A 24,088-nucleotide genomic window follows, 5' to 3' on the forward strand; every position below is an offset into this window, starting at 1 on the left:
GCCTCTCCTTGGTTTTTGGTTTTTATTGTAATGCTGATTACATTCATATATGTATATATTTTTATATATAATATAAGTAGTTATATATTTATGTATGTATATGTCATATATATTTTTTACACACACACTTTTGATCAAACGCAATCAAAAGGTTGGCTCAAAGTATTTTCATCAATTTATTTCATTTCTGGGGTTTTCTATAATTTGTTTTAAATGCTCAATTTGTTGCATGCATGTTGTATGTTTACCTAATTTAACCATTTGCCATGTTTTACTCGCTATCTGTATATATTTGTTATATGTATATGTGTATATGTATACCATATCCCATATAAATGCCCGATGTAACTTTACTATACGTTTTCTATGGACTTGTTCTCCCCCCAAAAACATTCTAACGAGCGCATCCAAAAATGTATTGCGTACATTTGAAATGTATTCACTTTGTGGTTTATTTTTTTTCAAATCTACCGCCTTCGAAACAACGGATATTAAACATTCTCTGGGATTGGATCTAAAACTTGGGGAAATCAACTGCAAATGGGAATAATACTTGAGACAGAATTCGTTCGGCTAGTTACGTTACAAAAAAATGTACTTAAGCATCTATTAAGCATTACCCACTCATCCTTTCGGATCTTTTCGATTTCATTCTGTAACTGCCACACAAAGTTAACAAGTGCCTCGGCTCTATCTTGAGTATGGCACGTACTGCACTTAGTATTTACACAAAAGTTTACACCGTTCGGTCTTGGATGGGAAAATGTAGGAATTACACGTATACAATATATAATACAAATATATATTATTAGGTAATTAGTAAGATGTAAAGTGTACGATAGTAGTGAGGGAATTTCATTACTAGATTTTAATGCCTATAAGCTCAAATTTACAACTGATTATTCACTGTTCTTTAAAAATGATTTTCGCTGTGCCCCCCTCTCCCAAACACGAGTATTCTCCTTAATTTATAGAGAGACCTTCGGCTTGGTTAGGATATTCTACGAGTATTCGAGTGTTCGTTCGGTTGGATTCGAAATAATTGGCAAAAGAATCGAGTTTTAGTAACTGTTGAGGAACTTAGATGTTAAACTCAAAAGTGTGTAGTAGGAATAGGTCTATCAATAATTAGTTTCTTGTCGTTTACTCCTTTGTTTTAGATTTAGTTTTATCGTTTACCTACGCAGGTGGGCTCTGTTTAATCGCTCTCTTTCGTACAACTTTGCTCGAAATCAATCGAAATCAAATTGAGAGAAATGAACAACGTAAAATCATCTAAAAGTTTATCAAAATTGTACAAAACTCATCTGCTCTTTCCATTTCTTATCTCTCCACAATACTTCTATCCTTTTTTTATTAAATAAAGTAATGTTTTTTTATTGTTTGTGTTTTGTGTTTGCCTTTGTTCAGTTTGCTCTTTTGTTTGGTTTTGTTGTTTTTCTTTCATTGCGAAATTAAAGTAATCCTTTTATTGTTTGTGTTTTTTTTTTTTTTTTTTTTTTTTTTTGCTATATATTACCTATGCTGCACCCTAATACTCCCATACATATACATACACATAGATATCTACACATACAAACATGTACTATCGTATCCTTTAATACTTATATACAAATCCTTCTTGTCGCTGGAATATCGTTTACTTCCTTACTTCGAGTGAGAGACAATAGAGTGCGAGACCATCGAATGGGAGAGCATTGAATGCGACACGCCCGATATTTCCGCATAGGTATCCGTCGGGCCCTCGGCACTGCATACGGAGTCCTCGGGTGTACGGGATGGCTCCGCCTCGGTGATCTCAATGTCCTGATGATGCTTGTTGCTGCGGTGTTTGGCACTTAGAGCCTGCGGAATAACGATCTCTTAGTACGTGACTTAAACTCATTGCAACTAAGTAATTCTAATTCGTTTTCGTGTGCATTCTGGTTAGACAAATGAAGTGCTATCTATGGACGGACACATGCACACACACAGAGAGTGGGGTACGGGAAGGGTAGGACTGGGGGTCTAGTTGAATAGACAAACGTGCGGCGGAGATTTCTCATATTTTATTTGAGGTTAGTTTTAGGTACAGTCACAACACACATATTTTGTTAGGTTAGCTTGGTTAGGTTAGATTTACTTTAGAGAGAGAGATGCTGACATTCTTACCTTATCCTTGCTGCCCTTTTTCTACATTGAACATTTTTTGGTATTGGTTTTAGTTGGTGGTTGTGGTGGTGGGATTCGAATATACGAGTATTGTACATAGTCATGACAAGAACAATGATATATATGTAGTTATATATTTAGTAATACAAGTCACATACAAGGGGAATCAGTTGAGAAGTATAGAGACAGAGACAGAGACTGATAGCGAGAGAGAGAGTTAGAGGAAGAGAAAGATCTAGGGATAGCTTGGAATAGGCAGCATTATAGAATATTCAGAAACAATTGGTAGACACAATCTGAGTTCCCTATACCCCGTTCCTTCATTTTGGGTGATGTCATGTACAGTGAGCGCGATGACTACGACTACACCGTGGTGGACTGGTGACAGTTGGCTTGACCCCTGACTCGGACTCACCTGCAATGAGAAGCGACGATGACCCGCCTTGCGTCCACCGCGTCGTTTGCTAATGTGCGGATTGTCCTGTCTCAAGGTCTTGTTCTTCAAAATCTCAAGTTGTGTGTACAGTCTGAAAAGGAATAAGTACAGATATGAAACGGAAGAACAGCGATCGATGGGTACTACCTTTTGAGTTCAGCGCGGATATCCTCGGGACTCATTTCGGATATGGTCAGCTCACCGATGTCGGGGTCACCCAGGCAAAGGCCTGCGTAGCCACCGCCCAAACGTTGGCCGGCATCGTGTGAAGCACCCTTGAAAGCATCCACAGGTAAACGTATTGATAGATCATACGCTAGCGAACGAACCTGCAAGCTATGAAGATGCAACAAACACCGCAAACCACACTCAGGAAGTAAAACGTAAACCGAACTCAAACCGAGAGCAAGTACACAAGTATATAGAAAGAAGGAGCAAAAATATATAGAGACTCGAAACTGAAGATCGAAACTGTGCAGTGGATATGTAGGTGAATGAGTGCTGAGTGAATGAGTGATTGAGTGTTGTGTTTGAGATGGAGTAGAGTGGGGATTTTCTGCGATCATTGGCTATGGGTTTGTCTGATGTTGTGCTGGAAATGAGATAAACAAAGTTCAAAGGAAATCAAAAACGGAATATAAAACTTAACAAAGTTGGACTTTAGCTATAGAAGACTACACAGAGAGAGAGAGAGTTTCAGGTTGAGAGACACAGACAGCGAGAGAGAGAGAGAGGCGTGAGGCGAGTGGAAGTAAGTAAATTCTGGGAATGCTAGTAGTATTTTGTAGGTATATGCGTCGTATTGGGGATTTTGAAAGGAAATCGATTTTTGTCATAGTTTTTCTAGTTGATTTTTGATTAACTTGTTAGCATTGTTTTTTTTTTTGCGTACAAAAGACATGCAAAACTCAACAGGACATGCAAAGAAAAGTGTGCTGGAAAATAAAATGTCATGCAAAATCAAGTGCAGGTGCAAAGTTCGCAAATTTAACTAAAGACAAACATTCGGGGGACAAAACGACACACTTGCAGCAACTTCATAGCTTGACTAATAATTCATCAAAATGTTAGCTTAATACTAAAATTATGTTAATTTTGTTATACTCCAAATCAAAAGTAAGACAAACAACCAAAACCAAATGAAATAATTAATTGTTTTTAGCAAAAGCAACAAAGCTCTTGTTACGTTTTAGTTGAACAAAAATCGTTTCCTCAGCAAATTTTCAATATTACGAGACCAAATACAACTCTATCGATGGCAACGATAAATGGCAACGACGATGACAACCCTGACGGCGACGGACAAAAGCACAAAGCGCACACATGTATATGGGGTAGGGGGCAGAGAGAGTGACTAAAGTACCGCTAAGTAGAGTCTGTACTCGTAACGCCACACAATTGCCTACGCTCCTTGTTTGAAACGAAAAATGAAACCCAAACGAAATTAAGAGTAAAACATAAAATTAAAACAAAAGAGCTTCAATCAACTGAAGAGTGTCGAAAACGTTGGGTTACCTGTTTGTGTTGATACCACAGTTTTGGCACAAATATCAGACCCAGGGCAAAGCTGTTTGTCAGCTGGGAGCGCACGAAGAGGGCCAACAGTATGGCGCTGGGACTCATTTCCGGTAGGTAGACAAAGCGCAGAAAGTAAAAGCTGGACGAGACGAGGAACTCCAGCGTGAGGGCGGTGACCAGAAATTGTCGTTCCTGCCGTGGGCGAAAGGAAATTACTTGTAAATGCATTTGACCCACTTGGAATCCGCTTAGGGTCTCCGCATCTCACCCGGAACTGAGTGTTGGCATTGCGACTGGCTATGGAGAGGTGCAGGCCGAAGCACAGGATGAGTATCTCGCTGGTCTGCGTCACCAGCTCCCACTTGAGCGGATGGCAGGTGTTGGTGCTCGCCTCGCGCAGACTCTCCAACTGGGCGCTCTCCAGCAGGTCCAGCGACGAGGCCGTGAAGGCGGACATGTAGCACACCACAGCGAACACCATGGCGCCCAGATACTTGAGCAGATCCACGTCGCGCAGCACCCAGCGGTGTGCCTTTCGTGTCCTAAAGTCCACCAGGTGGCGGTACAGCTTCAGTATGATGGCGCCGTAGCAGGTGATGAATCCCAGCTCCCGCAGCCAGGGCTCCAGCAGGCAGCGCTCGGTGGAGGCGGGAAAGAAATGGACGGCAACCTGTAAGGGAATGAGTTTAGTAGGGAATGGGTGAATCAGCAAAAAAGATCACTCACAGATGCATAAAGTAAAACAATTCCCAGCAGTATCGTCTCCAGCACAGTCCACATGCCCGAGGCAATGGCCTAGAAAGTCAAAAACATGAGAAAGGAACGCACAAACACTGCACCAGGAAACGCACCTTGCTCTTGCGCTGTCTGAAGACAATCACACCCAGGACGACACAGCACAGGATACAGGCGCCCAGGACAATGGCCACCAGCAGACGCAAACAGGCATCCATATTGAGGGCCTCCTCCTCCTGGAAGTTGAGGCACACACCATGCTGGTCGCAGTTTGAGCAACCGCCTGGACACGGAATGCACGAGTAGTTGTCGTAGCCCTCGGACAACTCCACAACATCGCCTCGGAAGCCCTGCAGCGTAGAGTTTGGCAGATAGAAGGACTCCCGGCAGAGGCACGTGTACACATCCCGCGTGGCCGCCGGTTTGTTCTCCGTGAGCAGGCAGAAAGTAGTATTTCGATCGCAACTGCAAGAGAAATAACTCATCAATCATTCACTTATATATTCGATAGGAAACTGTGCTCTGTAGCTCACCCATGACGACGCCCAAACACCTCCTCCAGACCATCGTTGCACACATCCTCATCGGCGGCAATAAAGGCAGCTGCCACAATTCTGAAATTTGTTACAAATTGATGATTTCACTATTCTCTTTTGGGGAGGTAGGCAACTCACTTGATTCTATGCTCGGTGAATGATATGCGAAACGGCCACAGCCAGCGGCGCGTCAACAGGTTGCAGTCGCGAAAAGGTGCGCCCCACTCCTGGGTGCCATCGCTGCTGTTCCAGGCCGCGCTACGTGAGGAAAGGGAATTGAAATAATTGAATAAATAGTTGAATAACAATGGTTACCCAATAAGTGAGTTGACTCATTTAAATTAAAACTTTCACATCATTTTACATCGATTAAAAATTAAAAGAAAATCGCAGTAAGGCAAAAAAGAGTAAGTTTAAGGTTAAGGCAAGTTTTCAAAAGTTTTAGCATACTTTTTTGATGCAACTCGAATCAATTTAAAAAAGAAAAAAAAATCCAGCTTAAAAGGTTTCCAAACATTATTAAACTTACCCCAATTCCCGCCAGTATGAGCCCAAAAACGCCTTATTATGCACCTGATCTGGCGGTATCTGCAACACACATCATTAATATCTCCTCCCCATTTATGGCTGATTAGCGTATGCATACCGTGACATTATCCCTGAATTTAACGACTACTGTGTGTATGCTCGGCGCGGCAATGGCAAAAGCCAGGAGATTCTCATCCTCGTTGAGGGCGTAGCTGGCAATACTGTTGGCCCGACGGCTCACCTCCGCACGTGTTGACTCGTCGATGGCAATCGGTGTGTTGGCATTTGGGAATTTATTCGATAGAAATTCAATAAACTGGCGTGCGGCATCCTCGGCAATGTCGGTAAAGTCGTAAAACTGCAAAGAACATAATGGAAAAGCTATTAATTGCATTGGAAATGGTTAAGCAAAATGGAATATTTATGGAAAATTATATGTACAAATTATAAAATGTTTCCCAAGATATCTTCTGCAGTAAAAAATGTGCAATTAAAAAAATTATTTATCATTTTACATTGCTGTTGCTGTCAAATCAATTGCTTTGTATGGGTGTTAGCTTTTGTCAGTGTATCGTAATTTGTAATTTAATTTTAAGTAAGTGCCATCCCAGCTTCAGCAAAGGTTACCTGTTAATGGTGCGAATACGAACAAGAATTATGTGTACGCTGAGGAAGGGAGGTAGAGAGGGTTGTGATTTGCCTGACCAGACCATTTGCCATGGCTTAGGACCCTGACCCTTTGTCCATTAATTATTCACATGGCGCCCAGAACACGTTCCACACAGACCAACACCTTCCGCATGGAATGCACAAAAAGTTTTGTTCCAGCTGGTAAATAATACGATTTACAAGCTACATACGATAATACAAGCTGCACAAATGTTTTTAATCCATGTTTGTTCGGCTCTTAACTGACCAAATGTTTGTACATAATTTACACGCTACAACCGGCTCTCGAGATCTACGCACGGAGAAGCAGTGCGAAAAGTAATGGCAGGCAAGGGCATGGCCTACTGGGCTTTGATGACATCATTATGGCTTTTGGAAACAAAAGTAACCACAGCAAAGACATGCACATAAGGGATGGGATGGGACGGGATGGCTCCCGCCGCCTGTGGGTGAGTCATGTAGCCACGGACACGGCCACCTTTTGGCTTTTAAAACCGACATTCCCCATTAGCAGTGCCCGAAAGCGTATACGCTTCAAAAGCCCCCAAAATAAATTAACAACAAGAAACGAATATTTTTGGGTACTTGTGTAGGAATGTACGTATGTATATATGTATGTACATATCTGACCATATCAAGGTAAAAGCAATAAGTGGAAGGCAGGAGAAGAACCTCCGAAATTGTGTGTGTACCGTGTAAGCAAAATCGTAAACATTAAGATACCCTAACAAATATGAGATGCGCATATCTTCTGATGGGAGGGCGGCTGCAAATTGCACATCTTTATGTACTTATAGCAAGTATACTACCACCATTTGGGCAGTAGCCATGTGTAGTTCCACTGCTTTCCCACAGTGAATACTGAAACCATGAGCGTGCTCTGCTTCGAATGCATATACCCTCGCCAAAAAGTGGCAGATATAGGGTACAGCATAAATTTGTATGGAAAACACTTGTAAATAGCGGTAACCACAAAGCACAGAGCCGAGAGTGTGTGCAATAAAACATGCATACATATGCAAACAAGAACCCCACATGGACATGGGTGTGTGTGTGTGTTGTGTGTGCAACTATGCCAAGAGCTTAGACACTTCGCAAACAGAAGCAGACGCGTACAGAGAGACAGAGACAGAGAGAGAAAGAGAGGCTGGCTGCCAAATGAAATCAGTAAGGCTCGTTTTACTGGCTTTTTAATGTCCATGCGAGAGCTCTCTCCGCATTCACATCTGCATCTTCCGTGGGCTCCCTCTCTTCCACTCTCCCGCTCCAGCGACACTCCCATACGCTCTCTCTCCGTGCACACGTTTTGGCATGTACAAAATTCTTACTTATGACCATAAAAATATTTACATGGCACATGGTGGGCACAGTAACTGTAACTGTAACTGTAGCTGTCGCTGTATACACGGCCTCTGTGCTTTTTTCATTCTCTTCTTCTCCTTTGCTCTGTGCTTTTGATGCTGCTGCTGTTGTTGTTGCTTTTGTCATTTGCATGTTTTTCCTCCTATTTTCTATGCTTTGTGCTTAATGAATAAAATATGTCCGACACTGTGTTTTTTGTTTCTCTCTCGTTATGCGGGGTACTCATTGGGACACAAAGGTATATTGTGTTCCTGCAGTTGTACGCAACAGGCAGAACAGCAATGAATCAGCCTAAAGTAATAGCTAAATTATCATCTGGTTGACCAACGCAAAGAGAGTAATAAAATGTCTAATTATATTTTACAACGTGCTGTGCCCTCTTTCATTCCTCTTTGTTTGTTCTAATTTGTAAGCAAAGGGTATGTAATGTTCGTATTGCTAAACCATCTTTGTATAGTTTTTACTATTTTATTGTTCCCTTTCCTTTGGTACAACTGTTGTTGACAAGCTGTGCGAATCTCACTCCGAAGTGCGATTAGCTGTCGGTAGCCAAGGCATTCCACTTGCATTCATTTCATTATTCAAAGTGACACGGCGAGTGACATAAGCTGACTGCTACGGATGTTTGCAGAGTGTCGCTTTGGGCTTGATTAACATACACATCGGAATAACATAAATGATTCTATTAAGTGGATATTCATTACTGTTACTTGTTGATTAATAGGTATGTATTAAGTCAATGGAAAGTCTTTGAATATGTTGAGTGGTAAACAAACCATAAAGACATGCTAAATGCAAACATGCAAAATCTATGAAACAAAACGTCAAAAGATGTGTGTGTTTGCCAACAAAAAAAGCTTTTAATACTAGATGACATCCAAACAAATTAAACATCACTCACACAAGAAAATCATCCTCTGACGTACACTTAATTAAAAGCCAAAATCTACTGAGTAATCATAAAGAAATCTCAATTTATCCTGCAGCTACCATAAATATTAATAGCTTTTTAAATTTGATAGCAAGCTTATATCTCGTGCACTTTTAAAATCAGTTTTATATCAATTTGGCCTTCCGCCTGGGGCATTGAAAACAGATTTTTTGTTCAGACAACAGCAAAATGCGTGTCCAGAACATCCCATACAGTGAAGAATGTATGTATACAAATAATTATTAATAACTTTTCTGCTTCAAAGTTGCCACTGGAAACGGCACGCTCAGAAAGACAAAGAGATGGCTCAACACACACACAACAAAAGAGACCACAAGCCGAGGCAAGCCTGGCAGTTGGCAGCATGGCCAGCAACAGCAAAGTACTGGCTAAACGTGGCAGCATCTCCTTACATCAAAACCATACAGTAAAATCCCAAATAATCATAAGCTGCACAATGAAAATCAGTCGCTGCCTCGTTGGGAAAGTGCTTGAAAGCAACAGAATCTGGATGGCAAAAGCAAGAGCAGCAACAACGATAGCCACAATAATGCTTGACAGGCATTCGACATGGCGTTCGCCATTGACCGCAAGGCACAGAAAAAAGATGGGGAGTGTGAGAGAGCTGGATGAGAGGCAAACAAAAGCCAGGATGATGCCCGAGCTGGCAACTGTCAGTACGACACGGCACGGCACATCACCGCTCCTGCTGCTGCTCTTGTTTCATGTGCGTCACATTTATTACTTTGTCCCCGGCTGGCCAGTGGCCACACTTGAGATTCAAATCGGTCGCATCAGATAGCAGCCATGAGGATGCTCCATGGCAATTTACACATTTCGCCAGCCATTTGCTCGTTGTTTGTCTTTTAATTATGGCCGTCCGCACAGTGGCGTCTCCGATTGCGTCAGCGGGAACTTATTAGGGTATCGATCCGTGCACGTCATGTATCGAACCTTGTTTACCCGCCCGTGGCACGCTTGAATATTTATAGGATTCGCGTAGTTGGCTAAAAATAGCGAAGTAAGCGAAGTAAATTACCGACTGACGGACTTGCGGCTCTGACTGAATACTTGATGAGATGTCAGTTCAGCTGTTGGAGCTTTAAAGTCGCCCCATTGTCGTCCTTGGCTGCAATTGTCATGCAAATTCAATTAAAATATTGTTCTAGATGGGTGCCTGGGGCTCTGGCCCCGTCACATCATTAGCATCTTTTAATTAACTTGTTCAAGAATCACCAGAAAGAGGCACACGACAAGGAGGTGGCACAGACTGTAGCACATATGACATGCTGTCAGGACATGCCGCAACTCTTTCCGAAATCCCGCGGTTTTTGTGTAAGCCCTGCAACCACTCGTCTTCCACTTCTCACAGCTACCTCCCTATTCAAGCTCCCGAACTGAACTTTCCACAGAAATCTATTTGCGTCAGACATGGGCGTGTGCGTAATATTTTTTACGACACTCGACAAGGTGGGCGGGACGCACACACTCTGCGGAAAGTGGGATTGGGTGCGGGTGGAAATGGGGAAGAGGATTTGAATTTCGAGGGTGCAGATTTGCGTAAAGATTTGAGTCAGCATGAAAAGGAGACTGAGGGGCCACAGAGATTGAAGGGAACAGGTTACAGCCAGCACACTTTCTATGTGGGTTTGCCTTCTCAGCAATTTTATTGATTATTGCCGCACTTGCACCCAAGCGACAACACTTTCTCAACTGTCGCGATGGAAATTCGGAAAATTGTCGCTAATTGTCTTTGCCTTGGTGCAAGCTGCACTCGTTCCCACAATGTCCGTCAAAAGTTATGAAAGGAAAAGCGCTGGCCAAGTCAAGGTTAATCGCTTCTTACTTTTATTTAAGCTGGCTCTAAGTTATTCAGTTGCAAGAAAGCAACGTTTTTAGTTTAGAAATGCTCTGGCCGGACCTTGAAGCTGTTTTTTATCTTTCCCTTTGGCATGAGACGGAATAATAAGTTGGAAAGAAATGTTATGCTCCCTACCACCTTAATATTTCCCACCTCTTTACCCATTTCGTGTCACATTTTCGATTGCATCAGCTATTTATTCTTTCACACTTTCCAAAGAGCCAAAGTAAGCCTTTCAGTGCATTTATAGAGAGCTCATCCGTCCATGCAAAACTAATGTGACTCCACGCTCTCTGTCATCGCGTATTTTTGTTGCCATTACCTTGAGAGAGTGAAGAGCACCTTCGAAAAGCAGACAAAAAGAACGGTAAACGGCGCCGTTATGGTGAGTGCAGTGACAAAAGTGAGGGCGGACGAAAGTAGAAGCAAGACGAAAGCAGAAACTGAGACTGAAGCATTGGCTGACTCAGACGCGGTGGTGGGTAAGCACATTTACAGTTAGACGCTATCGGAGTGCACTTATTCAAGGTGAGGCATTTCCGCACTCCTCTCCCAGTCCCTGCAAGCAACTGTGACTAACCTTTCCATAAAACTAAAACCTAAAAGTCCACATATCTACACAGATAGCTTTTCAGAGGTTTTAATATTTCATCATTTGAAAATTCCCATTTTTTGTGAGCAAACACTTACCGGCTCATCTGGCACCATTTCCAATACTTTTGGATCGCATTTCTCTTCTGGCTTTTTGCTGCTGCTGCTGGCTGCCTCCGCTGCGGCCTCTGCTGTTGTTATTGCTGCTCCTTCCGCTGCAGTTGCAGTTACAGTTGTGCTGGCAGTTGATGGCGTTGTTGGGATGGGGCTACGCTTACGCAAACGCTCTGCCCGGCTTAGGGCAGAGACAACGCTGACTGTGGGCGTTAGCTCATCAAAATCCACAGCAGAGGCATCGTGTAAATGGTACTCCTCCAGGGACTGTGACGGTCCCCCCGCATAGGTGACGGATGCAGCGACAGCGACAGCACCGCGGGCGGCACTCTGCTGCTGAAGGTGTGCGCGTTTATAGTAGGCCAAAAGAGCATCACGTCTGCTCTCGTAAGGGGAGGCAGTGGCTGAGTGGTGGGCGAGGCCAACTATTAAGAGCACCAGCAGCAAATAGAGCGTGTTTAATTGTGTGCAGCAATTGTTGTTGTTGTTTATGGCGTGGCTGCTGACGTTGCTGCTGGCGTTGACTTTGCTGCTTTTGATGATGCTGCTGCTGACGACGACGCAGCTTCTGTTGGCGTCGCTGCTGCCTTTTGATGATGTCGCTTTTGTTTTAAGTTTTGTTCGTTGGTTTTCTTGTTGCTTTTTCAGGTGGTCTCGATCTCTTTGGTTGTTGTTGTTGTTGTTGTTGCTACAGTCGCTGCTGCTTTTGATGCTGCTTTTGCTTTTATGTGTTTGCTTTCCTTGAGTTTTCGTTTGATTTTGGTGGCATTTCTTTTGATAAATGTTATCTTTGTTGCTCTGCTGCTCCTGTTGCTGTTGCATTGAACTCTCAGCTGTTTCATTTTTTGACTTTTTAGACTTTTTCGCCTTTTTCTCTATGCACATTTCCATATCACTGATGTTGCTTTCGCTTTTTTTGCTTTTCGCGTTGTTTCCTGTGCTGAGGGTGAGGCTCGTCGTGTGCGTGGCAGCGTCTGCAGGTGTACAACGAAATTGTGGCACAGTAGCGCGCTCATCTGCATAATTGAGAAAAAAACGTTTCGTTTAGTTTTGGATAGCAAATATTTGTAGTATAAATAAATAATAAAACTGTCGTTAAATATTTGCAGTTGCATATTCATGATCAATTAACTGTAACTGCATTCGGTAAACGAATTTATGTTGATTGCCTTTCCATCAAGTCCATTTCCCCCGACGAGCCGGCTCTCAGCCAGAAATAGAACCAAAATTGAACGTGAAATTCTATTCCCATCCACCCCCAGGGAACTGGCAATTGGAAGGTTTTCATTGCTCGCCAATTGGAATCTAATTGGGAACCTTTACAAATATACGTAGCTGTTGCTGCACTTCCACTTGCCTGATTGAAGCGAAAACGGTGGATAGAACAAGGGTAAAGTCGACCATACAAATACTCTATAATATTTAGCTAAAATTAAAGTTGTTAAGCGGAAATACTTGTACAAATCCTCTGTTATTATCTGCCAAAATAATTTTCCTGTTTCCTCGTTAGGTTTTATTTCCTGATATTTTAATCAACTTTTATGTTCGTGTCGTGTTGTGGTGGCTTTTGATGTAATTAAACCACTTTAAATTATTTATTCCGCACAATTGTTGTTGGAGATTTTCCCTCTTCTTCCAACCTTTACCATTTCCATTTGCATTTCCACAGCAAATGGGAAAAACCAAGAGCTGCCGCTTAGTTCGTTACGTGGCCCCTGGGGACTGGGCGTGGCACTTGCAGCTCTCAAGTGTCGCCTGCCGGTGCGCTATCATTTTTTTTGGTCTCTGATTCCCATTTATGAATGGAGGAGGGAGCAGTGGCATAACTAGCTGTGCGGCCAGACAACCAACCGAATAACCCGTCAATGCGTTGACAGGCCACAAATTGGCCAAAACATTTCGACGATTGCCACGTGCTGGAAGGCAAACAGGTGTAAAAACAATTTCCGCTAATTGAAATTAATTTTCATTGCAACTGCAAGCGGGGAGGGGAGGCCACTGTTTTTTGTAGTTTTATTTTTTTCTGAATTGCAGGACTTGGCCAGGCACAGTCGTAGACAGTTGGCACATGCGCCATAAACAAGTTCTGATTACGTGATTTGGCCAGATGCCAGGAGCAGCCGGAGGAGAGGACAGGAGGGGTACCTGGTAAACTATACTCTCGCAGTGCCAAGAATATTTTTCGGGATATCTCCTGGTACGCGTAGCGATATCAGGGTAGACGTGGGTACATATATTCCTGGTGGTGTTTGTTCTCTCTTACGAGTCACATTATTGGACGGTTCTGTTATCAATTAAATCAGTTCCACACTAGAATTGTCTCCCAGTAGAGGATGTCCCTTAGTCGTTGCTCTTCTCTGCCAGTATTCTGTGTGTTTGTGGCTGCCTGTTTTCTGCCTGGCTGAGCTCACCTGGCCTCACCTTGACACTCGCTCAACTGCAGCTAATGCGGCAAGGATGCGAGCATGTACGAGTACATATCCGTATCGCAGTGTCTGTATCTGGCAAGAGGGTCTACCTACTCGTATATGCAGTTTTTCAATTAACCAGATTTCGGTCTGCATTCTGTGTCATGTTCTGCTGTCTTGTCGTGTGTCTGTTTGCTGCCTGTCACCTGCCCGGCCCCGACACGTTGCCAGTTTTCCACTTGCTGCTTGCAACATAATTGCACAGTTTGTTTGCGGCCAAATCCCAAATCGTTTGCACTTTCCCCAGCTTTGCATTTCAATTCACAGTTTTGATTTGTTGAGGTCCATCGCTGTGGCAACTCAAACATGCAAATTTCCAGGCGCAAAGTCAGAGAGAAAGATATTTTAACAGATGAATATTTATGCATTTCGGGCAATTATTTTGTGCTTGTGTTTGCAGAGGAAAAATGCAACAATCGAGACAAATGGGCGGGGAAATGTCATGCAATGGAAATACAAATAAAACACTTGAAAACTGATTTCATTTGCAGGATTTTCTTAAGAAACTCTAACAAATATAAATTAAAATTATGGCATTATTTCATCATACAAATGAAATTGTTAAATATGCAAATATTCCAGCAGAACACACACACACACACACACACACATACTGTACATGCATGCATGTTTGCAGTGGTATTAGTTGTGGCTCATCAATTTGAGTGAAGATGAAGCTCGAGGCGTGTCCGGACATGAAATGTCTTGTGGCCGGCTCAACATTTGCCCTTAGCGCAAAATAATGAGCTAAAAATAGACAAAAAGCCAGACCCAACAGAAGCAGAATGAAGAATGAAGAGAGAATAGAGAAAGAAGAGAGAGGGCGGCGGCAAACAAGCAAGACAAGACCCGTTGGCTTGCAGAGAGCTTTTCATTAGACAAATGTTATTTCGCACACACGCACCACGGAGAGACAATGCGGGGGCGTTAAACAATCAAACAATGCAACAAAAGCACACACACACACACACACACACATTGAGAATAATGTTTAACAATTAAACAATGGGAGAGCAACAAGCAAAAGCAATTGCAAGAGAAGCAGAAACCGAAACACAAGAGAGAGGGCGAGAGAGAGAGGGCGAAAGAGAGAGCTCGAGCTCGAGTGAGTGCCGCTGACAACGTCGAGGACAAATTGTTCGCCGGTTCGCCTTTCGCATTCGCATTCGCATTCCTTTGTCCTATTTTGCTTAAATAAGCTCAAGCAGCTGTGCCCCCTGGCAACCCCCCGCTGCCGCCAACGCTCTCTCCTTGGCCTTCCTTTTCCACCGAAAAGCCAACAAATCAGACAACATCGTTTGAAATCGCTTTCCCCCTGAGCCTTTGTCAGGCATTTTCCAGCTAAAAGCTTCGAGTGCCAGTCCCAAAACACTTTTCCAATTAGGCTTTTCCTAGATACTCGCACACCAAAAATGAAAAAGGAAGACACCAACAGCAACCCCCTGTAATGGCACGCTATTTTTTGGCAGTGGATGAGGCAGGGTAGGGTGCAAAACCCTTACAAGGACATGGACATTGTTGTACAACAATCATTTTAATCACTTTTCAGGGTCTGGCGCCCCACTTTGCGAGTATTTGGCCCACTTTTTTTTTCCGGGGAGGAGGGCCACTGTTTACATGCGCAATTTACTCAAGTGCTGTCGCCCGCTCCTACACTTCCTGCCTCCCCGGAAAATGTTTATAAAAATGTCCACATAATCGCGCTTTTAAGTAAGTTTTGCTTGTCCTATTTTTTTAGTTTTTATTCGATTAAAACCAGGAACAAAATTTAACTATGTTCCCAAAGTTTCCCATCCATTTGGATGATTTTTGCATCCTCCAATGCTCGAAATCTAATAATAAATGTAGCCCAAAATTAGTCACAAAAATAACCATATGGCGGCACACACATATTTCATACAAAACTCATATATTACGACTATTCATCATTCAGCCGCCCGCCTATGTAAAATATATTTCTTTATGGACAAGCAGCTCTTTGGGCTGTAATCTACTTGGCCTACTTGGGTCTAAGTGAGCTTTTAGATAAAGTCGCTGGCGGGGCGGCTTGGCACGCACAAGCACAAGCAGCAGAAGGGATATGCTCTGGGTTCTGGGCTAAGGTTCACTCTCCAAATGTCGAAGGCTGGGCGCGTGGGTGTGCCTAATGTTATGCTACGGCATAATTTGTTGCTTGAAGTGAAAAATTGTCAAGCACACTCAACGTTTATATACAGCAACAGCAACAAAATTGAACTTTTCGAGGTCATAGCTTTTTATTGGCTTTGTTGTGGGGCCTCAGCACACGCACACAGAGCCACTGAGACGAACCCATAGCTGGGTTATACAGTGAGAGCTCTCGCAGCGGACAGTTCCTGTTCGGACAATCTTTATAGACCCATATATCTATGAGCTTTCACTGCCATGGTTGTCGCAGATCAACGTATTTGCTGCTCTCCAAGAAAGTAATGTGAAGGTCCCTTAAAGCTTTAATTTCTCCGCTTAGCTTCCAACTAAATTCCCATCAAAAGATGTAAAATTAACGGGGAACATGTATTCCCGGTCTTTTCCTCATAGGACACACACAAGCTCTATTTTATCAAGCTGTTCCCATATATTTCTAGGCAGCATTCCAGTCCCACATTTACTCGAATTCTCTTGGCTGCTTTCACTGTACACATGTGGCATGATGTAAGTATCTCGTGAGCCCGAAAATGTATACGAATATTTTCATGTTTATTTCGCTTGGAGGAGCGTGAAGCAAAATGTCGCTCCGATTGCTGTCTCGATTGCTATTTACAAACAAAATTTGTCCATTTTCCATTTGCCAGTTTCACAGTTTCGCTTTTCACACAAAAGTTCGAAATTTCACTTGATTCTATATTCATTCATTCTACTCGTACGACTATTTCCTCCTGCAGCCTCCTGTTCCAGATCCTACTCCTGCTGGGCGTAACTGTGCGCTCGTGCAACATGCATCCAATATGCATTTATTGTCTATGTGTGTGTGCAAGCAGAGTGCAGCCATGCGGCAACACGACATGGAAAACGAGTGGCCAGGGAGCAGCGACTGGCAAGGATGTCATTTGAGGCTTAGCCGCAGGAGGGGACTGTGTCGGGGGTTGTCTGCTCTGTGACCCGACTTTAAGGCCAACACTTAATTGCATAAGAAATTTCAGTGCATAAATATCTTGCATCCGTCCCCCACTTCTGCCTTTGTCTCTGGAGAGTGCTTGCACATGAAACCCCATTATAAGGCGGCAGAATGAAAGGATTGATTGCACAGCAGCGAGAGGACAATGCAGGAGATTGTTGTCATCAGTGTGGCTTCTGAGGCGAGAGATTCAGTTTACTTAAACTGCCATACAAATATGCTTAAGTTATTTATTGCCAGAGATTAGATTAGAGATTAGGGAATCTCTTCATTTACATAATAACATTATTAGATTGGGAATAATTAGGCTTTGTCTTGCCAGATTGGCTGGACTATTTGTGTCCTTTGTGGTTGGTTCCTGTGCAGTTATTAGTCTTGATTATGTTTATTTGTTATTTAGAATTTAAAGGCAATTCTCTCTTCTATTCCTTGGGTACTTGTGCCTGCAAATTGCTTTCTTGTTTTATATTTTATCTTTAGTTAAAGTCCACAAGGAATGTCGCTCCATTTTTCATTCATCTTTGTACATCTCGAGCCATGTCCAGCCTCAACTTTACGTCTCATTTCAACGTACAATCTCGATTCTGCTGTATCCATTCTACAGCTGGCAACTACTTAAATTCTGTTAATGCTCAGCCATCTCATTATATTCATTACCAAAGCAAACACATAAATTACGATCCGCACTAATTAGTGCCACCCTCAGTTCTACTTTCACACAACTTTGCTCCTCTGCCTCTGTCCTCATCTATTGTTTTAAGAAACAAACTTCCAGACCATCAGGGGGGGAGTATAAGCAACAGGCTCTGTCAGGCTCTGACCTAACAGTTTTTCCAGGACGAAGGCACTAAAGCTGGAGCCCCTGCCGTATATCTTAACACAAAGCAACAGCCACATGGCACAGCATAAAAAGCGCCATAAAAAGCTGGGCCAAAGACAAGCAACTCACTCCGGTTGGGTGGCAATGGTGGGGCGGATGGCGCGGACATAAAACCGAACAATTGCTAAAAATCAAATGTGACAACTTTTACCAAAATTAAAATCAGCAAAAGTGAAGCCAAAACAGCCAGAGGCCAAGCTGGAGGGAAGAAAAGAACGAGCATAAAAACGAAATAGGAAAATCGAATGGCAGACAGAGTCGGGAGGGAGACAGCTGAATGGGGATGGTGCGAGGGAGTGGAGGAGTGGGAGAGTAGTGGGTGTGATAAAGGGAAGAGCCGTATCTACACCAAGTCCGAATCATTGATGCCGAACGGAAATGTGCGCACTTTTAAGAAGTGCACTAAAAATGGCGACGAGCACTTCCGTTGATGGTTGGTCGGGCCATGAATGGGACGCTGGGCGCTGGACTTGTCAGAATGTTGACTAGTTTCTGGGAAACAGTGGCATGAAAACATAAATTTAAGTGCGCTCAGTAGCTGCTCCAATATCTATGAGAAGTAAAAATACAACGACAAATATCTAAAAAAGTGGAATTTTGTAGCAAATAAAATGGGAGAAGCAAATAACAGCCTTCATCTTTATAAATAACAAGTTTAAGACTAGAAAACTTTGCCACAATTGTTGCCACAGTCACGAACCACTGTGAATTAGCTGATTCGTGCAGATTGAGAACTAGACTGGCGACTGGCCGGACTGGCTCTCACAGAGCTGCCTTCAAAGCGGAAAACAGACGAGGAGAAAACAAATGTTCGCATGAAAGTTGAATGATAGCTGAGGGGAGAGCTGCAGGACAGGGCTCTGGACAGACTGGGAAATCAGGAACGCGGCACGAACACAACTCGACAGCAGTTAAGGAGCGAATGGGAAGCGCAATTGCAGGCCAACTGCGGATGGGTGTGGGGGATGTGGCCCATGTTGTCGGGTATGTAAACAAGCGCCGTTCCACAAGTAATTCCAAATTGCATTTAAAGTGCTTTAAATGCTTGGCATTAGCAGGAGCGAAATCGGAACGGACTGCGTGCTGAGGATGTGAGCTCGGATGGGTGGATGTGGCGGATGTGGTTGTCTCTTCATTAGCGCCACATGGCATATGATTAATATCATTACAAGTCCGTAATGAACTTTGCTTTGCTGTCGACATCATCATCCACATCCTCATCAGTGGGATATTCCTTCCTTCCTTCCTGCCAGCCAGCCAGGACGATGGCTAATTGCTAATGGCAGAGCAGGGCAGAACTCCAGTTGCATAACAGCCACTGTCGCTGGCTCTGGTTCTGTTTCTGGAACTGAACTCAACTGCTGCTGATGCTGCTCACTTGAGCAGAAACGGGCAACGTTTTGGCCTGGAAACAGGCAATAAAATTTGGTCAAAACGCAAAGGCATAGATAAGCGTCAAACTGTTCACACATTTTCATCCATTTTCATTCCCATCCGCATACCCAACCCCCCATGCCTGGAAACGCGCTCAAGCGTGAATATTAAACGTTTGCTTAGAACTGGGAGCTGGGAGCTGGGAGACCGAAAGCAAAGCCCAGTCCAGCCACCCCGCCCAGGCGACAGCACAACTTTGTGCTGGCAAAACTTTAGCCCAAAGGCAAAACTTTGCAATCGAAATGGAAGAGCAGACATGCAAAGACAGCGCACAGTACGGAGCGTGTGTAGAGCAACTTCCATGGGGAATGTGTAGCTTTGGTTTAGATAAGCAGCCTGCTGTGAAATTTTGCTAGCCAGCAATTTGCGTACATACTTTAAATTGTGTATTAAATGCCTGCTCTCTACTTTGCACTAAATATTTATCAATGTATGTGCATTGCTATATTTTATTTATTTTTGAAATGTAAGAGCCGTGGTCGTCTTTCGGTTGCCTTCTTGAACTTCATGCTGCGCTCCAAGTACTTCATTGCAGTGTCTATGTTACGTATCAGCTGTACCCTCAAGTAAAACATGGGCCTGGATATCATAACCAAAATAATCAGTGATAGTGGCAGTGTAATGCTGCCAATCCAATACTCTTCGTAGCGCTGGTAGGTTGCTTCCGACTGAAGCCGATAGCCGCACAGTATTATGCGCATCATGAGCACGATGACGGTCTCCAATGGCTGCCAAAACACACTCATGCTGAGGTACAACACAAAGATCGATACAATGAGCTCGTAGAGGAATATATATGGCCAGCATGCCGTATAGAGAATTGGCTGCGCCAACTCCACTTTGTTGCCAATCAGATCCAGCACGCCAATGAAGACCAGCACCGAAGGCATCATGGGCTTGACAGCATTCAGTTCATGAAATGGATCTTGCCGTTTCCATTGATACAAAAGATACATCAGGGCAGCAAGGGCAACAGCATACCACGATGCCATAGCTATGAAGTGGCTAAGTAAATGCAGGAGAAATTTATTGGTTCAATTTTGGCCAATATGCATTCAATTTACTTACAAAAATATGGTAAAAATTAATTTACCTTTGAAATTTGTTGATAAATAATTATTTTCTCTTTGTTATTGTTATGCATTGAATGCAAAAATAATATTATTTCTTATGAAAAGGTTACTATGATGAGAATTTCCTAAGAATATTCTTAAAATATAAAAGTTCTCAGAATATTCCTTTTTTTTTTTTCTCATTTGCTCAAATCACCAGCGACAATTTTGTGTGGTGTACACAGACACACGCACACCTACACCCATACATTTGAATGCCCAAATTCAGAGGAAGAAGCGGTTTCTCCCTTTCTCTCATTCGTTTTGATTTGAAAAGGTAAACGGACTACCTTGAATGGCAAATGTTGGCTTGGGGATACATTTAAGAAGGTTAAGAGAACGGGGGAGTCGAGGGCCATTCTGGTTTTGATCTTTGCAGCGTAATAATTTCCCCCACGAAATCCGTTGCTAATCACAGAGCGCGTCCTTGAAAGCCCAGCCCCTGCCGCCCAGTAACACCGAAAAAATTGAATTCCATTCAATGCAGTTGGCAGCGCTTTAAATCATAATCGGTTGGATGGAGGGGGTGGCCAGTGGAATGCAGGGCAATGCGGCACATTAATATGCAAAGCACGCGGCACGTCATTAGTGGAGGGGGCTGGGGCGTGAGGAAGTGAGTCAACATAATGAATTATGCCACGCCTAACGAGTATACAGCAGCCAGCATGGCGCTGCTCGACTACAGGTCCTTGTGCTGCTCTCTCCATTCTCTCCCTCTCTCTCTACCGTTTTGTGGGCGCGCCAGAGAAATCCAATAAAAATTCAATAAATTCCCCACAATTCCCGTTATGCTGGGCTATGCTGCGTGCTAGTGTGTGTGTGTGTGGGTGAGGGAGTCAAGCGTGGAGCTAAGCGAAGCATAGGCCTGGCCACACTACACAAGCAAAGTTCCGTTGCTGCTGCTCGACGTCCGAGGAGAAGGCACATAAATACAGTGGAACTTCTCTAATATGTAGCCCAGTTTTATTAGGAGGTTCCATTGGGATTTTATTCGCCTCACTGGCAGTTTTCTGTTCTGTTTTAATTTATGTTATAGCCAAATTAAATTAATTTCCAAACTCCAAGATATATATTTATGTACATATTGAAATTGTTCTGTATAACCCATTATAAAAGACTACTTATAAACGAAGCTTTCACGAATGAGAATTTTGTCTGTCATTTACTTTTCAATTTTCTTAGCAGTGTGGGTGGGTGGGAGGTCTGCGTGTGCGGCGCCTATAAATAGACAGTGGGAATGGCAAATGCCAAAAGCGACAACCGGAAGTCGCAGGAGACGATGATATATGAGGGGATAGGAAATTATGCTAGAAAGTGTGGGATGGTCTTAGACCAAAGTTGAAAATATGAATAAAAGTAGAACCATTTTCTCAAGCTTAGCTCAAGCATGGACAAATACTGAAAACTGGCCTTAAATTCAGTTCTTTAACAAGTTATTCTGGTCAGCGAGTAACAGCGAGTTTGAAGTAATTCGAGTTCCTCGGCGAGTGCGATTAGAGTTAACGAGAAGAGCCTGAGGGAATTTAATTTATTCCCCCATAGGCAGACATCATCAGAAACTGCTCGACAGATACAAAGAATTTGCATCTTATAAGAAAAGCTAAAAAAAATGCCATGGCGATTATTTTACACAATCAAAGATCCCCAATCCCTTATAGCCCAGATGGATATTCACTCCCCCTCATGCACCCCCACAGAGCAGGAATATTAAATTTCATAAAAATGGCTTGGGCAGCTTTCCTGTCACAGGCTCCGCCAGCTGCTGGGCGTAATTAATTTACGAGAAAAATAGGGTTAATATAGCGCAGGGCATGGCACTCAGACTCGCACTTGTGCTCGTACACTTGGAGAGATGATGGCCCGAGATGAACGGGTCTCCGTTTCATATCAGAGTCGAGTCGCCGTGCTCGCTCATGTCAACACAGACATCAACTGGCTGTCGCTTAAATTGCTGTCACTGCTGCGGACGCGGTCTGGCTGGGCTCGACCTTTTTCCTTCCTTTTTCGAGATGCCTTCAGGCAAATGATGCCTATTTGATCAGGGCCAAAGGATAAACAAAACGAGCGAGCGAGCAAGCAACGCAGCAAAAAAGAAATATGCACCCGTCTTGGATGTGACGAATTTGGACTACACTTTTCTATGTCCATAGCCAGCACCCATCCCATTAGTCTTATCCTCCGTTGGCTGGTAAGAGTATCCAAAAATAGCAGAAATAAAATGGCTAAAACATTAAAACGAATGCAAAAAGGAAAACGAAAAGCAAGAAAGGAAAGGCAAATGGTTTTCTCGCCATTCCGGTTGCTCAGCTCTGCTCTGCTCTGTTCTGTTCTGCTCTGGGGAAAGTCAGTAAGACAACAACGACATACTAACCTAAAGTTATATGGCCGGGGTCAGCAGTTGGCAGTTACGCCTTTTCCATGGTTAACCAATTCAGTTTCTTGATGTTGTAGATGGGTATTTCCGTCTGGTTTGTTGTTGCTGTTGCTGTTGCTGCTGCTGGTGTCGCTTTCTATGTAAATTTTTATGAGCGCGCGCATCAAATAATATTAATACCAGAAATTCTTGTTGATTTTGGTTGATTTTCCTTTCTTTCTTTCTTGTTCGTTGAATTGGATTGGTTTGGATTGAATTGTTGCAGTTGATTTAGCGCTGGTTTAACCCGGGCTATGGCAGAGCGTTCGATTTCGTGTGATAGTTTTTTGTTGACAAATTAAATTATGCGCCACATTCTTCAGTTGCTATTTTTGTTTCATATTTCTATTGATTTATATATACAATTTAATTTGGGTTTGCGTTAGTGGCTGGGACATTTCATCAGACAAAGAGAGACTAATCAAATTTGAGCACAACTTTGAAAGCCTTTGATGACTTCCTTTTTTTCTGCTATACTATTCCACTGCATGACACGATCCACCATTTAACAGCATTTAATCGAACTGTTTTTAAGCCTTTATGGCAAAACAATTTTTCAATAAAAAAATGTACGCCCATAAATGTCCGTATTGATTATAATCCATAAAGCCTGTGGCTTAACCAGTAACTCCGATATTGCTCACAGAAATAAACATTTTTTTTATGATCCACGTTCGGGCGGTTAAATCAAGCAATCAATATATTTACGTATCGTTATTGCTGGCCAGCAGCAGCTACCCCAAGTATGCAATCAAAAGTTTTAAGGATTGCTTGCAATTTCTAAGAATTTTCTGCGGAAACTTTTTTTTCAGATTTTTTATTTGTTTTATTTTTGACCAATTTTGAGCGGAGTTTTTTGCTCGAGAAAAATGAAAGAAGAAATTGATACTCCTTAAGTCCAGATATAAAAACTTCTTTGATTGCAGTCAAAAAAGTTTGCGCACGAGATTTCATAAATGAAAATATTAAAGTTTTCTCTATGCACTTCTATAGAAAATGGAAATATTTTAAATGCATTTTATTTCTTAAGCGGAAATTCGTAGACCGTCAGAAAAATAATGTATCAGCTCCATAAATTATGTGACGGGAAATAAATGTAGAGGACGGCGGTTCTAAATACGAAATGAGTGTTCGAAAGCTTGAAAAATATTCTAGCAGGAGCACCATTAGACTTATCTGAACAAATGCGTTAAATAAATTTTGTAAAATAATTTAA

General features: G+C 42.8%; 1 protein-coding gene across 5 annotated transcripts; it reads right to left on the minus strand.

The window, feature by feature from the left end:
* Positions 1–229: 229 nt before the first annotated feature.
* On the minus strand, positions 230–23,174 carry LOC117900719 (probable G-protein coupled receptor 179). 5 transcript variants are annotated; one of them, XM_034811182.1, is made up of 14 exons: positions 22,831–23,174; positions 11,418–12,448; positions 6,023–6,262; positions 5,906–5,964; positions 5,515–5,634; positions 5,374–5,454; positions 4,957–5,305; positions 4,832–4,900; positions 4,374–4,775; positions 4,103–4,297; positions 2,735–2,916; positions 2,567–2,678; positions 2,152–2,172; positions 230–1,845 (listed from the first exon to the last, which is right to left on the minus strand). In XM_034811182.1, the coding sequence occupies exons 2-14, from the start codon at positions 12,321–12,323 to the stop codon at positions 1,648–1,650; spliced, it is 2,934 nt and encodes a 977-aa protein (XP_034667073.1). In that variant the 5' UTR covers positions 12,324–12,448; positions 22,831–23,174; the 3' UTR covers positions 230–1,647. The 5 variants fall into 5 exon arrangements, with proteins under 5 accessions (XP_034667073.1, XP_034667075.1, XP_034667077.1 ...); XM_034811184.1 differs by having other exon boundaries at positions 2,735–2,862; positions 22,831–23,173; XM_034811186.1 differs by lacking the exon at positions 2,152–2,172 and having other exon boundaries at positions 2,735–2,862; positions 22,831–23,173.
* Between the last annotated feature and the right edge of the window lie 914 nt (positions 23,175–24,088).

Source organism: Drosophila subobscura, chromosome U (genome assembly GCF_008121235.1).
Source record: "Drosophila subobscura isolate 14011-0131.10 chromosome U, UCBerk_Dsub_1.0, whole genome shotgun sequence".
Lineage (NCBI taxonomy): Eukaryota > Metazoa > Arthropoda > Insecta > Diptera > Drosophilidae > Drosophila > Drosophila subobscura.

Excerpts from the sequence above, each read along its gene's own strand:
- LOC117900719 (XM_034811182.1), bottom strand. The coding sequence starts at position 12,323 with ATGGAAATGTGCATAGAGAAAAAGGCGAAAAAGTCTAAAAAGTCAAAA. Across the intron at positions 5,965-6,022 it reads AATTCAGGGATAATGTCACG|ATACCGCCAGATCAGGTGCA; the intron begins GTATGCATACGC and ends TGTGTGTTGCAG. Across the intron at positions 5,635-5,905 it reads TCATACTGGCGGGAATTGGG|CGCGGCCTGGAACAGCAGCG; the intron begins GTAAGTTTAATA and ends TTCCTCACGTAG.